Source organism: Frieseomelitta varia, unplaced genomic scaffold (genome assembly GCF_011392965.1).
Source record: "Frieseomelitta varia isolate USP_RPSP 00005682 unplaced genomic scaffold, Fvar_1.2 scaffold_871, whole genome shotgun sequence".
Lineage (NCBI taxonomy): Eukaryota > Metazoa > Arthropoda > Insecta > Hymenoptera > Apidae > Frieseomelitta > Frieseomelitta varia.
The window spans coordinates 980-19,314 of NW_025110669.1; the positions used below are offsets into that span (position 1 = coordinate 980).

Here is an 18,335-nt window from a genome sequence, read left to right on the forward strand (position 1 = left end):
CGAGCTAAGATACATTTGTTCCCCGTCTCTTGTATTGTGTTGCGTTTTGCAAATCCATTTCAACAACTCCCCTCCTCCCTCTGCCATTTTCAAAGTTCATCAAAGTTGGGATAATTGGAATTTATCGATCTTTCGGTGAACTACCGCAACTCCGTTGCAAGCTTCGAAATCTTTAGATCTCGATCTTTCAGTCTTCACTCTCGTGTCAGAGACTTTCTTTTTATATTTATCATTTGTTCAAACAGAACGTCGTAAAAAGAAAAAAATATTCTTCGAGTTAAAAATGACTCGTAGATAGTTGCTTGCGAAGGTAACAATCTTTTACAAATCAGTCAGTACGATATAAAAGATGTAATTGTAACAGCATTTTATTAGCATTATAATTGAGATTGTTGTATCTATTTTTAGACTCGAAACAAGTCTAAAAATCGGTACAAAAATCACAATTATTTGAACAGTGATACATTCAGATTTCTCAGCTGTGTATTAAAAGTTATTCGAAATCTTTTAAATTAAAGGTTAATTGACATTTACCGATCAATTTGAAGTTTGAGCCTCGAATTTAATGTATTCGATATTTCATTAATTATTTCACGGTAAAGTGCAACATGTACGAAACAAATTATTTACGAATGTCAAATGAATCTTCCATAAATATATAAATTGACAGTCTAATTAGGCATAATATGCACGAAAGATTCAGATAGACGTGAGATTCCACGCGAAAACGATCGATCTTGTGATCGAATCACGCGTGATTATCTAACTTATGCGTGTCGTTCTTTTTTTTTTTTTTTTTTTTTTTTTTTTTTTTCAAATTGCAGCTGAATTGTTGTTTGCATTCAGATAAAACGAAGATGATAGAACGTTGGAAGAACCAGGCACACGGTGACACTAGGCTTCGCACTAGCGCTATTTGAATAATTGTAATCCTTTCATCGGATTCTCCTCATCTTTTTCGATTATATAAAGGTTTTCCAAGAAGGTGGATTCAAAAGCAGCTGCTTTGATGATTATTGCTTTGTCGATGGATGAGATCAGCATTTTCAAAGATAAGAAGGCATAAATCGGTATGATCTGTTTAAATGCTGGTAAACTGCTCTTAGAAAATTATTTTAAAAAATCGTTCGTGTAACAGGGTGAACTTCGTTCGTTCTGTTTCAAAGGCTCGCGATGAATTTTATATGAATCAATTGTAATTTTTCTGTCACGTGCGTTACTCAGAAGCCATAGATTTAAATAAAAATAAAAAATATAGCCATAGATGTATGTAAAAATAAAAATATAGCCATAGATTTAAATAAAAATAAATGTAGCCATAGATTTAAATGAAAATAAAAATATAGCTATAGATTTAAATGAAAATAAAAATATAGCCATAAATTTAAATAAAAATAAAAAATATAGCCATAGATGTAAGTAAAAATAAAAAATATAGCCATAGATTTAAGTAAAAATAAAAATATAGCCATAGATTTAAATAAAAACAAAAATATAGCCATAGATTTAAATAGAAATAAAAATATAGCCATAGATTTAAATAAAAATAAAAAATATAGCTATAGATTTAAGTAAAAATAAAAATAAAGCCATAGATTTAAATAAAAACAAAAATATAGCCATACATTTAAATAGAAATAAAAATATAGCCATAGATTTATGTAAAAATAAAAATACATAAGTAATTTAAATGAAATATAAAAAAAAAGATACGAACAAATATTATTCATAATAATATAATTTATAAATTTATAAAAATATAGCAACGACATAATGTTAAATAAAATATGGTAGTAATATAGATGTGGTAATGATATGATAGTTTATAAATTTATAAGAATATGGGCAACGTGTCGTGCAATAGTCGTAAATCGTTTGAACGTAACAGGATGATTGAATAATTAACTAATCCAAGTTTACACGTTCTGATTGCAGTGCAAGGACTGAATACACCTGGAGCGATTGGAAAACACGTCCCAACACCCCTCCAATTAAAATCACTTGCCTAACCTTTCCCCTGCCCACCTTATCCTGCCTCTTATCCTTCCCCTTCCTCCGCAAATCTCAAGAAGACATCGCGTCTGACATCGCAGGATCTGTGACTCCATTATGGACAGTATGGATTCCAAACCAGTTTTGAACGATGACCCTTCGGTCACTCTGACCATCCGCCTGATTATGCAGGGCAAGGTAAGGCAACAATCGCATGGTATCACCGTGTGATACTAATTCTGTTGTAAATATTTCTAGAGACATTAATATTGAAGTAAAAAAAGAAAAAAAAAAGAAAGAAATTTATGATACAATAGATTCGTAGATTTTACGGAAAATATTTTAAATCTGTAAAAACACATTGTTTTATACCTATAAATATTTCTAACAAAAATATTGTCAATTTTAAAATTGGTCAATTTTACTATTTGACTACTGGTAGTTCCAGTGTTAAACTTTTAGAGGACCAAGCGATAAATATTCAAAATGTATCTCGATAAATAATTTTAATTTCTTCGAATTTCGTGGAACTTTGGCGTCCAGGCAATGACGAGGAAAATATTTCGTAGACTCAAATATTAAAAATCGTATCTAACACGAATGACGCAGATTATTATCATTACATTATCGATGCAATATTGTTCAACTAATGTAGCCAGTGTCAGGTATTTGTAAATTAATTAGAAACTAGAATTTAATAATCTACTGCCACGCGAAATTTTCATTTTTGTAAAATATCACGTTGCGATTGAAATTGTCTTGATTGTGAAAACATGAAAACAGCGTTCTCCAGTTCAAAATTTTTTTTTTGTCGACGATCAAATTACCAGGAGGAATAATTTCCTTATTCACGGTATTTTGCGTTGGTTTTTTCGTTTAAAGTTTCGCAGCAACTAACGCTTTAATCACTCCCGTTAATTTATTTGATGTGTGTACACACCGTGCAACGCCTACAAGACATTACTCATCATTAGCAATTGACAGTTACCCTAGTTTTTTGACTGCATCCTGCTGTATAGTTATGCAACTCGTGCTTTATCCTACCCGCCGGGGCTTATAATAATCGACGACAAAATGATAAAGTGAATTTTAACAGTCTGTTTTCTCTGTAACATGTCTAATGACATTTTTCAAAATGTAATATTACCTAAATTATAGTAGAGGAACAATTTTCGTTCTTTGTGTGCACCTTTTACAATGATGTTCTTTTAAAGTATAATAATACCTAAGTTCTGAAAGAGGAAAGAATCTTCGTTGTTAAATGCAGTAATCGTCTATTAGTGTGATATTTTTCAAGGTTATTTTATTAGTTTAAAAATTTTTAATATTATTACAATATTATCTGTTAGTTTGAAAATTTTTAATATTATTACAATATTATCTAATGAATGCCAATGTCGTGGAAGAAAAGGCTCTTCATCGTTAAATATAATAATTTTTTCACAACGTAATATAATATTTTTCTCAAGCTATTAGCTAAGTAATTGAGTAGCTGATAATTTTCAACTTCAAACTTTTTATTTGAAAATTTATTGAAAAAAAAGCAAAAGTTCCAAAGTAAAAAAAAAAGAAGAAGAAAAGAAAAACTATTACATTTAATTTTGTCGTTCCTTCAAGAAGTTTTATAATACACTCTCAGTTACGAAGTTTCTTTATCTCTAAGTTTCAAGAAGAGTCAATGAAGAGCAAATGATAAAAGAAATCGTTTTAATTCCTACGGTTACGTAATAGTTCTAGCATAAGCTGGCGTACAAGTATGCGGATATTTGTTGAACATCGAAAACAAGTTGCAGAGATAAATCAAAACTGGATGTGACACGGTATTGCATAAAAACACGCATTTGTCACTCGGCTCCTCGTTCACGGCGGAGAGGCGCCCTACATCGACGTTAATAATTATGATACTATTCTACGATACTCTATACTATAGTCAGGACGTGTCAATGCTAATGGCATTCGTTATTATTAGCTGTGTGTTGTTCCGTGCATAGTTCTCAGGACTTTGAACCACTGTTCAAAGTGAAAATTTCCGGCTGTTTCGGTGTTCCGAGGATTTGATCTTCCAAATAGTGTTTCTTAAAACGCTGGACCTATCAAAAATAGTAAAAATGACCAATTTATAATTTTAGAATAGTTTTACAATGCTTGCTTTGTTGTATCGAGAACTGTTTTTTTTTATTTTTTATTTTTTATTTTTTATTCCTTGCATTCTAATATCTTTGGTACAATTTTTATGCTTCAGTCGTCGATAATCATTCTCAATGACAGATAATTGGTTAGCAAGAATTATCAATTATAAAGTTTGTGTCGTCTGCAGTTTCTTAGACTCGAGTCTCGTTGAATAGAAAAGTCGGGCCTCTATGTTTTTTAATCACCTTTAATTGGTTGAGAAGGAAATTATATAAAATCAAACGTCGATAAATAGAAAAATTATAAATTCCACGATCATATTGACAAATTTCTGTATCTTTCAGTTGCATTCAGTGTTTTTTTTTTTTTTTTTTTGCAAATTTTCTAATACAAATGATTCCTTAAATTCTGATAAACGTGGATAGATATTTATTGAAAAAAAAAATAGCCATAAAATTCCACAAAATGGCATATCATACACCAATTTCTACATTTCTCAATCGCCTTCGATTAACTGATTACTTGGCTAGTCAATATAGTTTATAAAAAATACAACGCCCCGAATTGAAACCCCGACGAACAGGCAAACTCTGACTGCTCCGCGAAGCGCATTGTATTAAAAAGTTGGAGCATGTTGGAGAGCATGATGAAAGCAATTAGATAACACGTTATATTTACGCCTGGTAAAGTCGACTCGGAAATGAAAGAGTTACAGTGTACGGAAATAAAAAAAAAAAAAAAAAAAAACCGTAGATAAGAATTATCTATTTTTCGTATTGCAATTTCGCAGAACGGGAGAGGAAACGATGAGAAGAAGATTTCATCCAGCATCGTAGCAAGAAACTCACTTTCAACGTTCAGTGTTTCCCGTCAGATTTTCCATTGTGTTTTGCAATATTTTACAATCCTTGGCACACAGTTGCAATTTCATACAACTCGTTAATATATAAACATCATTAACATCAGGTTTTGTTTTTCAGTTTCGAAACAAACGTAGCAACTGTTTCTAAAAGTTTTGCTATCAGACGTGGCTTATGTGTGTCTCATTGTTGAGATAGAACATTCGATGGTTGCGTCTCTTGCTCGAATTCCGACAGAAATCAAGAGCGCAAGCAATGTCTGCACCGCGTGCTTGTGTATGCCCGGTACGACGGATTTCTGCAGATCCGTGTGCAGAATTCCGGAAACCGTACCGAAAGATCGTCATTAACGTTCCCTGGTTCCTCCAGTCTGCGATCCTTCGAAATATCCCCCCCTACCTCCCTCGTCGAAGAATATTTCCAAGATGCACGCCGGAATTCAGAGATATATACAGGCTTTGTATCAGTGTTTCGACACTCGGTTCGTGGAAATTTGATTTTGACGATTCTATCGAAGAAATTGGAACTTCGCGAACGCTGATTCGAGAGAATGTTGGCAACACTCGGTTGCATGGGAGTCGCGCATTTCGTTTAGAGAATTTTGTAGAGGCTTTGCAAATTAATTAATTTACAAAAATTTTGTGATCTTGTCGCTCTCGTGTTGACTTAAAGAATTAGAATGCAAGAGCATAGGTTCGGATAAATTATATATTTATAAATTTATATAATATAAATTTACATACTGCGTATAATTTATAAATATATAATTTGGATAAATTATATTTTTCAACGTATTTGAGAAACGTAGGAATTTTATTTAGGAAATTAGAACTTCAGGACTTTTTGATAATTTCAATTTTAAATGAATGCTTTCGAGGATTTGATTTAGAAAAATGACAGCTTTGGAATAAATATTTCAACATTCGGAATGTAGGATTTTGCTTTCGAAAATTTTATTCCGGAGATTGAATGATTCGAGATTTCAGCTTTGATTAAATATTCAGCTCGTGGAAAGGATTTTATTCAGGGAATTAAGAGACCACGCGGATTTGGACGTAAATATTTCAACGTTTCGAAATATAGGAGTTTTACTTTAGGGGATTTTTATTTATTAGGATTGTCGGGAAATTCAGGAGAGTAGCTTTGGATAAATATTTCAGTATCCAGTTTGCGGAAATTCGCTACCGAGGATCTGATTTAGGAAATTGGAGTTCAAGGGCTGATTTGGATAAATATTTCAACATTCGGGAATGCAGGAATTTGCATTTGAGGATTTTATTCGGAACGTCGGGAATTCGGAGGGCAGCTCTTGGGCGAATGTTTCAATGGCCACTCAACTTCCTTTCGAGGATTCGATTTCGTGAGTCAAGTTTTGGTTTTCGGTTTAGCAGCAGATTTCGAATAAATATCTCGACGCTTTGGGAAATTTTATTATTTTGGAAAATTCGTCACGACTTTGAATAAATGTCAGAGTTCAGTTTCTGGATATTTGCTTTTGAGAACTTTTCTTTAAGAAACGGAGGATGGTGTTAATTAAATAACAGTAGAGTTTGGAGATGCGAAATATCATTTGCGGTAACTTTGGACGAACGTTTTAAAATTCAAAATATTCAGACCTGCATCTTGGAAATTTAAAGTGGAGGACAGTTTCGAACGAATATTTTAAAAACTTTTGTTCCTGAAATTAGAATATCAGGATAGCTTTGGACAAATATCTTAGAACTGAAGATATTTGCTTTCATTCTGAAAATTGCTGCTTGTGCGACTTAAAAATAAGAATTCGGGGAAAGAATTTTCACAGTGCTTCGCGCTGCAAAATTCGTCGAGACGATTGATCGTTGAAAATATTCATTCTAAAAATCAGGACAATTTGAATAATGCAATCTAGAAAATATTCTAGATATAGAATTATTTTAAAACAGAAATTCACAAAGTATTTTCATTATTGAATATATTGTTGAAAAATTAATATTCAGAATTCATTCATTGAATATATATTTTAAAGTTATATTTTAAAGTTTGTCGAAATGATTAATTGTTGAAAGAATTGTCACTTGGTTGCCTTCGGTCTAGATGTTCTATTCGTACTTTTGAACGTCTTCTATGAACAATTCAAAAATATCAATCACAGGTGTATTAGTACACCTTTCGAGACCATTCGACTTTCGCCCAAGTCAACTCGTTCAATCTACAAATCTCATTGAATCTAGCATGAAAATTAATTTCCACTGCAACGAACCATACTACAACTACTTTCCCTGTCTTTAACTTTAATAATAGCTACACTTTGAAAAAAGAAAAAAAAAAAAACCAACAATTTATACGTATACATATACATCTAATACGAGTATTGTGGTCGCGACGCTCTAAACGCAGTGGAGGGGATAGCGTTAGTGAAAAGTGGGGGGCACCAGCCGCCAGTTAGCCACCTCTGGTCTAAAACATTTTTCGACGCGAATAATCAATCGTTTCGAGAATATTTCAACTTATGTAGGTGTCTCGGCCGATGTATCTATATCCACAGCACAAATCTACGGTACACGTTATAAATGTTGACCACCATCCATCCGTCAGTCGCGTATATTCGCTGGCGCTGTAATGTTCGAAGGGTTAAACGAATCATCGATCGTGAGCGACGCTGAGAGGCCAATTACGAGGCGAGAGAGGTGGCTGTGTGCACGCGGAGTGCTCGTTATTTTCGGACGGTAATACAAGTCCGACCGAAAATACCGGCCCTCCTAAGCGTCGGACGCGAGAGAACAAATAGAAGAAAAAAGGAAGAGGAAGAAAAAGAAAATGGTAATTGTCGAAGCCTCGAATACGCAACGAAGATAGGCTCGGTCGTCGCTCGTCGATCCGCCTTTTACACAATCTCCATCGCGCTGTTTCCTTTTGACAGTTAATCCCCGCGTGCATTTACGAGACACGTTCCTTTCGTCACCCGTTACGCTCTGTCATCAGCTCTTTCGCTTTTTATTGGCTGATTTCCGGATCGTCCTCTTTGTCTCTCTGTCGATTTATCATCTGTGTGTAGATACACACGCGACGGTTCGAAGAAATTTTTATTAGCTTTGTTGTCTTCTCTTGGATTATTTTCTCTGTGTTAAAAAAAATTTTTTTTTTTTTTTTTTTTGGTCGTTTCCGGTAAGAGAGAAACGAAAACGTAACGATGAATATTAGAAGTTGATGATTGCAGATCTGTGACGAGTACAACGATGTATATATAAAAAAGGAACAAGTAATAAATTTTGAAAGCTAAATAAAGTTTAGAATGATACTGGATAGAATTTGTTGTTCGTCGACAGAGAGAAAATTAGGAGGCAAAAAGAAAATTCGGCAAATTCGCGCGACGTTGGGTTGACAAGAGAGGCTGAACCGGAAACGAGAAGCAGCGTGAGGTATCGCGGTCGATTTGCTTTTTTCGCCGTGGCTGTCGTGCTCGGTCGTGGCTATCCATGACCCGAGTCAATAATAAATCGGTTAGCGCGCGTGCCAAGATGCTCTCTCTCTTCGTTTCACCATTTTATTTTACTTTATTTTCGACACGGATTCGCTTTTTCAATCTGAGACCGAGGCGGTTCCTTCGCCTCCTTCTTTTTCTAAGATTGGAAGCAAAAGTGAAACGTGCATCTCTGTCGAAACACGTTTATTAATAGAGAGGCCACAGAATACAGGAGAATATAAAGTGTTTGATTCATCTCTCAAATAACATCCAGTTGAACAAATTACAAACGTGTAGAGACGTGATCGAAATTGATAAAGTATCACTTACCGGCGAACCTTGTAAAGTAATTAACGAACATTCGAAAATTTCGCGGGACTTTTGTTCGTTGAAGAAATTTGCCATTGATCGATACTTGAAAAATCATTGAGGCAGGGGCTGAAAAATTTCATTCACCGCGCCGGGAAGAGGAGTCAGGCCTGCGGAACTTGAAAACTCGAGGATCGTAGCGCGTTTCGGTGGAGAGTCGGCGATAGAATTCGAAATTGCTCTCCCGGTTCCTAGGTCTATCCATTTTGTTCTCCTCGGCGGTTTCGCCCGGGCAATAAAACCGAGCCGCCGCGTGTAAAACGCGTAATCCTTTCGTCGTTCGTTCGTTCCTCGTTCGTGTTCCTCGCTGGATAATATCGCGACTCGAGGGGAGAGATGTGCGTGGAAATTGATACTGTGGAGGAGTTGAACGCACGAGAGAGGGGCTCGTTTATTCGAACCTGTTTGAGATGAATGTCTGTTGCGACTGCTGCCCGAGGCGATGTGGAAAATTCGTACCGAAGAAGTTGAAAATGAAAGACGTGGTGGTCTCGCTTCGTAGCGGACTTTGGCTATTTAATTATTTCCTTTTGTATTTTGAACTTTGAACTTATTTTTATTTTAGTTCGAACTTACTTCAAGCTGACTTCAAACGACTCCAGTTATTTTCTTTTGTGTTTTAGTTCAAACTTACTTCAAACTTATTGTTATTTCAAACATCAAACTTAGTTCAAACTATTTCAGATATTTTCTTTTGTGTTTTAGTTCAAACTTACTTCAAGCTCACTTCAAACTACTCCAATTATTTTCTTTTGTATTTCAGTTTAAACTTACTTCAAACTTATTGTTAGTTCAAACATCAAACTTAGTTCAAACTATTTCAGTTGTTTTCTTTTGTATTTTAGTTCAAACTTACCTCAAACTTATTGTTAGTTCAAACTTCAAACTTAGTTCAAACTATTTCAGTTATTTTCTTTTGTATTTTAGTTCAAACTTACTTCAAGCTCGCTTCAAACTACTCCAATTATTTTCTTTTGTAGTTTAGTTCAAACTTGCTTCAAACTATTTCACTTATTTTCTTTTATATTTTAGTTCAGACTTACTTCAAACTATGGGGACAAACAAAAATGAGGACTTAAAAATTAAAGAAACTGTGTATATATCGTGTCACGTTCAGTTTCTTCAATTTTTTAACTTTGATCGTTTTGTAATCGCCCTATATATTTATTCAACGGCTACAGTGAACCTATTTTTATACGTTTCATCATCATGCGCAACATCATAATTATCTCACGAGTCACGATCTCCGTAAGAAGAAAAAAAACTCCGTGAAAAGAGCCGAGCCACGCGAGATAATAGCGAAAATTTATTTATTAATTCCGAATTATCGAAAGTCACGGGGATAATTATAGCCAGCTACGTACTCTGATTCTGCTACTTAATTCTCAATTGGCGCGGTGGAACATCGGTTGCGTAACCATTATTGTGATTCGTCGCCGATTAAAAAGTGAAAAACGGGGCCATACTTCGTCAAACGCGATGAATTCGTAATACGAAACGGATGAACAAACGATAGTTTCAATTTGCTTCGAATTGAAACGTGCAGCGACGAGTTTGCTGTAATGTTTGTTGAAATTGATCGAATTATCAATTTCGTTTCACCGGATAATACCAATATTTTTTTTTTTAGCACGAGCATTCGTGTCACGTATCTTTTGGAAAATTCAAGTGTTGAAAAATTCACATGCGTGCGTAAAAAAATATCCAGAGTGGAATATTAATTATATCGAGTTTGACGGATATGTAATTTCCCGAGAATTTTCTTAAAATTTCCTTCAGTTAATGACGAATGTATTCGTCATGTAAAAGAATAAAATACCTGGTATTAGTGGTATTTGTCTTCTTGTTATAGTTTAATTTATATTTACAGTAGATGTGTTTATTCTGAGCTTGAATTTTAATTACGCGTGCAGATAATTATTCGCAGAAAGAAATATTTCGCAAAGAATTAATCAAAGAGTTAATTACAACGTTAATTAAATAAGTTTCTTAACTCAAATTCTATTCCTTTCTTTTTTTTTTTATTCAGTTCCCAAGAATATAAAATTCCTTCAAAAATTCATCAAAGAGTTAATTACAATATTTATTAGATAAATTTCTATCTAGATTCCATTTTTGCCACGATCCACTGATAAGTTCGTTTCAATCTCGCCGTTGTTACACGTTCTTTGAGGAAATTCTCGTCTAGGCGGGCGATGAGAAATTTAATTGGATCCACTGTCGGCTCACTTCATTTTTCATGATGCGACGCGTCGTTTGTAGAATTCATTTTTGTATTAAAAAGGCTTTTATAAAAATGAAACGGCCTGCGTAATCGAATGACAAGCCGAAAGAGGAGTTTTAAGTGCTGTGTACTTGGTTTCAGCATTTTTTCCAATTTCGATTCGCCGCAGTTTCTCAGGGAGAAAATCAGTTCGTAGATTTTCGAAAGTTCTGAACAGAAAGAGTTAAAAGTTTAAAAGTTCCAAGGATTGACAATCGGCGATCGTATAAATAATTCGACACAATTTTAGCAATTTACATTTTTTACAATTTTAACAAGAGATTTTTAATACAGTTTTAACGAGAGATTTGGACTTAAATTAATGTGGAGTCGAAACTAGGGGGGAGAATTAATTATAACGCGAAATCAAAGGATTATAATTTCTTTTTTAAACATACGGTTCAATTAAAGAGACAAGTTAATAACAGAAGTTACCAGCGAAGTAACAATGGCGAAATTAATATAGCGCAAAGAAAAGAAAATGAAATGCGAGAAAGAAACACGCGAAGCGTCGCGGAACAGACGATTTCTTCGGGAATCTGATCGGCTGCCAAGAATTTGAACTTCCTTCCCTCTTGCCGATCCGGCAACCTTCCATTTCTATTTTTTCGCCGGTGAATAAATCACACAATGCATCGTCAAGCTACCTGTTTCGCAACCGATAACGTGTGGACGATCTTTCGAAAACGATCGATCGAAGAAGTGACGAGGGATCGATGTGCAAAGTGAAATCGAACGTACGAAAGCAAGTTCGAGACGCGTATGAACAAAGTAATGAATATTTTTTTCCTCCTGTATTAAATGCTAGTTTATTTCTAATTATTATTATATATAAGTTATTAAATGTAACGTATATTAAATATTAAATATTATTATACGTATATTAAATATTAAATATTATTATATGTAACAAAAGTTATTAAATATAATACGTATTATATATAACATAAGTTATTAAATATATGTATTATACATAACATAAGTTATTAAATACGTATTGTATATAACATAAGTTATTAAATATAATACGTATTAAATTTATTATATATAACAAAAGTTATTAAATATAATACGTATTAAATTTATTATATATAACAAAATTTATTAAATATAATACATATTAAATATTATTATATACATAATATTAAATATTATTATATACATAAGTTATTAAATATAATACGTATTATATATAACAGAAGTTATTAAATACGTATTATACATAACATAAGTTATTAAATATAATAATACGTATTAAATATTATGATATATAACAGAAGTTATTAAATATAATAATACGTATTAAATATTATGATATATAACATAAGTTATTAAATATAATACGTATTAAATACAATTATACGATAAAATACGTCTTTTAGAAATTGGTATTGGATCAGTCGGAGCTCAAGCTTGCTTCTTTTTGGATCTTTCTCCGAGTCCATACCTTCGTAAATGAAATTTGAAATCTAAGAAAAAAAAAAAAAAAAAAAATCCAAATAGATGAAAATGAAAGTCACATCGCACTTTGGCTGTGTGTTCGTGTCTTTAAAATCCTAGTCTACTCGCAACTATCGAGATAGATACATACACCGAATCTCTATCGAACAATTATTGAAGAAACTTAAATCCCCTCTTGCAAGTGGGTTTCGATGATGCAAAAAAAAAGAAAAAAGAAAAAAAAAAAAAAGAAAACGTGACTCTGCAAGAGAAAAGACAAAACAAAGATCACGAAAGATGAAGATGGTATTCGGACGATTTCACGATCTATTACGAGCCCATTACCGTGTCGAAGTTCACCTGTTCGCCGCGTTGCCGCGCGTCGTGTTCGTCGAAATTGTGTTCCCCTCTCCCCTCGAAATCCGATTGCCATCGTCTGGATCTGTAATTAATTGTCGCACGGGCCGTGCCCGCGGCACCAGCAATTAATGTCCGCCGTCTTAGCAATTAATCGTCCCCGGTAGACGTCGAACGAGCCGCCTGGCCCTGTTCGAAAACGTCTTTTTGCGGCGCGCATTGTGTTATTCCGCGACCTGACATCGGGAACGCCTCTGAAAGACGCTCGAGATATCATCCTCCCTTCCCCTAACGTGTTTGTTACGATTTCCGACGAAGGGGAAATTAATTAATTAATTTATTAATTTATCGGTACGATCGTTCATTTCATCTTTTCGACTTTTTTTTTTTTTTTGGTTATACTTTGGTAATTCCGAGCGCTGGGAAGAATATTAAATGGGATAGAAAGTGGCTGACTCGTCGGTTTGTTCTTTTAAAAATAACTCTTTAAAAATAACGCGAACGACTTACGTCCGAGTCAAATAGATCGAACTGCGCGTTGCGAGATGTTTCGTTTGAGTCGTTTCGATTCGTCGAGGTAAAATAATTAACGAATGAGGATGACAGTTTAGCTAAATGTTGAATGTTATATTATTGTATTTTGAATAATTTTCCTACGTTTCTCTGCTTAAAAATGCTTAAAAGTCGACAGAAATCAGTATAAAAGATAAGAAATAGATGATCTCTGGAACATATTCATTCTCGATTCGTGCAAAGTACAAAATGAAATGGAAAATTATTATTTTGTTCGATAGACAGGTATTGAAATAGATCATCTTGGATTAGATAAATAAATCATTATTTTATTTAATAGACAAGCACTAAAATAGATCGTCTTCGATTAGACAAATAAATCATTATTTTATTCGATAGACAAGTACTAAAATAGATCGTCTTCGATTAGACAAATAAATCATTATTTTATTCGATAGACAAGTACCAAAGTAGATCATCTTCGATTAGACAAATAAAATAAATTAGATCAGGAAGATAATAAAAGCAAACTGTCTTTAAACGAACTGACATCTGACTAAACGAGACGATGTGTATTATTAATCTTCTAATCCAACTGAATGTAATAGCTTCTGTGATGGTATTCTGTGTCTAAATTGTGCGCGGTTAAATCTGTGATACACACACACGAAAAAGAGAGAGAGAGAGAGAGAAAGAGAGAGGGATGAATTTGGAATTGTTTTCGAAATTAAATTTGAGGTTGGAGTGGCCTCTCTATTATTGGGATAGATCGAGTTGGATCTTTGACGAAGAAAGGCGAGAGGAGTATTTTCAGAATCGTTTAGGATCGTAATCTGATTCTGTTATAGGGTATGTGCAGTTGAGATTCATGTGCAAGGCGTGGCTTGCGAGGAATTGTCGTTGGAATTGGCGTTCTGATCGGGACTAAGAGATATTGTCATCGTGATGTTCTTACATAATTCTTCGGGAATTTCCTCCGTGCAACTTTTATTAAACACGACGTTGAAAAACACGACAAGCTTTTCTGAATTGAGTTTCGTTAAATGTGGTGGTTTATATATATATATATATACTACTCTTGTCAGTAAAAATTTAGGTATTTTTGGATGTTAATATCTAGTTAAAATATATTTTTTAAACATTGCAGTGCAAAAATTGTATTCTTTGCAATTTTCTCTTAAAATTCTATAAAATTCTTGGTATAATTTTTGCTAAATGATAATATAATAGCAAAATGTCGATGTTCTCTAAATATAACCTTTATTAAATAGTGACAGAAAAATGTAAGTTCTTCTTGGTTTTTCGTTAAATTTCCCCCAAATTTTTATTAAATAATAGTACAAAGATATACTTTTCTGTAAAAAAAAAGTATTCTCTATTGTGTGTGTGTTTTTTTAAATTGTTTCCTGCAAAAATCTAAATGTAATTTTCGTTAAACGACAATAATAAAACGTAGGTCTTTTGTAAAAATATAAAAATAGAGTAAAATGTAAATTTTTTTCTATATTAAGTTTCATTAAATAATAGTAACAGTAAACAGGTATAATTTTTACTTTGAAAAAAAGAAAAGAGTCTCAAAATCACAAGTGCAAATTTGCCACGAGTCGATTGATTTTTAAATCATTAGAAATAATATTTCAGAATTCATTCGACACGACGAGACACTTCCATTTGGAGTTCAATTTCGAACGAAGACGTAGAATTTGAAACTGATTTCCTGGATTAACCTCGAGATTAAAATGGAATCTCCCATTGACTCCGCCCGCCGAACAAAATTACCACTGTCCGCGACGCGAGTCATTTGAAATTTTCAGCGATCGTAATTTCTTTCTAAACGATGGAGTTTTGAGAATTAAATTCAATCGACAATTAGAAAACGACTTTGACTGTTTCTCTTTGCTAACCGCGACAATATCATTGCTGGTAGGATATCGTCGAAATATCCACAGTTGGATTTCTCTGATTAAGGAATCGTAATTGGAATCGTTTGCTGAATTCGAGTGGATCAAGATTGTTGTACAATCTCTGTTATTAAATTATGTGCAACCGGTTGTTAGAGTCGTGTGTGTATGTGTGTCTATGTTTAACGTCGCTACACAAAGTTCTGTGGCAGTCACAGGAAAATTAAACTTAATCTGTTGTTTGAATAAATGAGTACGTGGTTTTTTCTGATTCTTTCATTTGGTCGGAAAAATATCAGAGAAATGATGTAATTGTTAATAAACTGGAATTTATAATTAAAAGTTTCAAATTAAATGTATTATTACTATAGAAAAATTTATTAATGTCTCTTTATAATAATAAATTAAATTCAATAAATTCTCAACAATTTTTCAAAAGTTAAATTTATTGAACAAGGAATATTTCTAATGAATCGTTGCAGAGCTTAAGGTGTTTAGAAAGCTCATCTCGCCGAGATTAATTATAAAATGAACAAGGAGCTCGAGGTCGACGAAGGTATAAGTATATCGAGAAGGATATTACGGTTACTAATAGATCGATAAATTATTCAAGTTGAAACCGAGAAGAATTGATATCGAAATACCCGTTGAATATTCGTAGGGTACTTAAGATTAAATACTGCTAATTAGGCGACTCGGAAACTTTGCGATCACTTGGCGGAAAATCCTAGGAAATCCTTCCGCGATTTTCTCGATACTTTGTATCTTCTTCATAGTTGGATTTTGTCAATTTTCCTACTTATTACTTCCGTCGCTAATAAACAAGAGAATATGTATTTTTACGTCAATGAATTAAATTTTTATTTGTAGTTTTTATCCGAATTTAATTCTTGTATTTTTATTTTATGTACTAAGGCGAGAAGTATCACATTGTATATTTGTAATTTTTATCACGGTTCTAAGGTTGAAATTACTATATTGCAATTTATTAAATTTTATATATTCGCGACTATTTTAATTTTAATTTATAATAATCTTGTGTTTTTACGTTCGGTATCTTACTTTTAATTTCATTTTGCACTGTCGAGCTCAAATAACAAGAGTGAAAGAGAAATTCGTGCGATTCGTCCGACGAGAATTCGCAGTATTTAAACTTGAAGTTGCGAAGTGTGGTGTACACAAACGCGCATGTGTTTAATATTGAAAAGCTGATCTTCTGCTTTCCGCGTCTTCCGTTAATTCGCGTAATAAATACTTTATATGCTTATTTTCCCATTAACGAGACGGAGCTTTTAACGTGCAGAAATAGCACGATAAGATGATCTCAGGTACGGTTACGTTCAATTTACAGGAAGAAGTCACGCAATCTGTTCTTTTTATAAGCACAGTATTAAAAGATAATGTGTGTCAGCGTTTACGTCGTTGCACGAGATGATAATAGTTATTATAATTTTAACAAAAAGGAGACCTGTTTCAACCAATTTAACAACGAACGTTCCTCGTTGCCGTTCTTCGTCGTTTAAAGCTATTTATTTCAGTATGAAATAAAATATTCTTCACCCGAGGAACGATTGTTATTAATTGCAGAATTTAAGGGATTGATCCAATTGCAATTTTAACATCGTTTTGTTCAAAAGGGATTCCATTGGTTTATCTCGAAAGTATATTAGACTTCCAGTAAATATTACTTTTTTATTATTTAATAAAAAAATTATTTTATCATCCAATAAAATTTTTTTTTTAATATTATCATTTTCTGAAGATCACGGAGGAAAGTTAAGTGACAGCAATTTTAAAAGCTTGTCTTTTAAAATTCGAAATTGAATCGAGTAGATTGTCTCTCGTTGAAGTGAACACTAAATAATGAAAATTTGCAAATTCACAGATATTTCAATAAATATGAGAATTATTTTCTTACAAATTTCAACGTTTGATAGAACTTCTCGATATATTTGATTATTAAAACAATCACGTCAATGATACTACAATCGAATCTAATTCTTTGCGAAGCAGCACCGATCGAAATTTCAAAAAAATTATAATTCCATAATAAAACGGATAATAAAACGCGTGTTCTTTACCTACGATTACCAAACCAATATATGTGTTTAAATTAAATGAAGATCATTTTTAAATGAAATCAGAGTCACTTCTTATAAAATTTAAAATCCATTTAAATCTCTCTAAAAAAAAAAAAAAAAAAAAAAAAACGTATACAATAATATGATATACTATAATACGATACTATCACCTAATAAAACTTCTCGGTACATTCACGATCCCCAGAGCGAATTCCGTCCTGTGCAACGAGGATACAAAATCCCAAAACCTATTACTCCATTTCCTCCAAAACATCCCTCTATGCATCGATCTCTGAAAAGTCGTGGGGAAACCAGCTCGGAAACCTTCGATTCCGAATAATAGCCCAATTCCTGGGATTTCGACATTGAAATCGTCTCGTATCTCGGAAATACGCGTACCTTCGAAGAACGTTCTTCGGCTACAAACAACCACCGCGTCTTGTCTCTCCTACCCTCTCTAACACTCTGCCCCGCTTTTAAGCATCGTGCATACTTGCGCGTGCATTCGGATGTACAGGGTGGTTGCAATTTACACGTTTCGCGAGAAAAAGGGTGATTCCACAGGCAAAAATAATTATAGAATAATTTGGGACTTCGTTTATCGAGAGAATAGGAGTTTTTCAAGTTAAGTTTTTGTATTGATCAAACGTGCGGAAGAAACCGCTATTATGTTTTATCAAGGTCGAGTTATTTGTGATTGGAAATGATTAGTTGCTAGATTTTTAAGCTGAAGCTGTCTTTTCCTTGCTGCATACTCTTCGGCTGCTTGTGAGAAAAAAGTAGGATTGTCAAAATTAATATTTGTGTCTGCTTAGAAACGCAGGTGTCAAATCTGTTTATTTTAATTGATTTGTTATGTTGATTTTGAATTGTTAATGATTTTTGTATAGAATGTTTCGTATTATATAATATTATAATATTCTGTATTGTGATATTTTAACGTTTCAATTATTTCAATTGCTAATAACTTGTACATAGAATATTTTG

At 33.2% G+C, this 18,335-nt stretch overlaps 1 protein-coding gene across 1 annotated transcript in view; it reads left to right on the forward strand.

Moving 5' to 3' along the window:
* The first annotated feature begins 1,897 nt into the window (after positions 1-1,897).
* LOC122536776 (poly(rC)-binding protein 3-like) overlaps positions 1,898-18,335 on the forward strand; it is a 35,913-nt gene continuing 19,475 nt past the window's right edge. Inside the window, exon 1 of the mRNA XM_043669443.1 lies at positions 1,898-2,190. Coding sequence (XP_043525378.1) covers positions 2,110-2,190 — 81 coding nt within the window. The 5' untranslated portion in view covers positions 1,898-2,109. The remainder of the gene's footprint in view (positions 2,191-18,335) is intronic.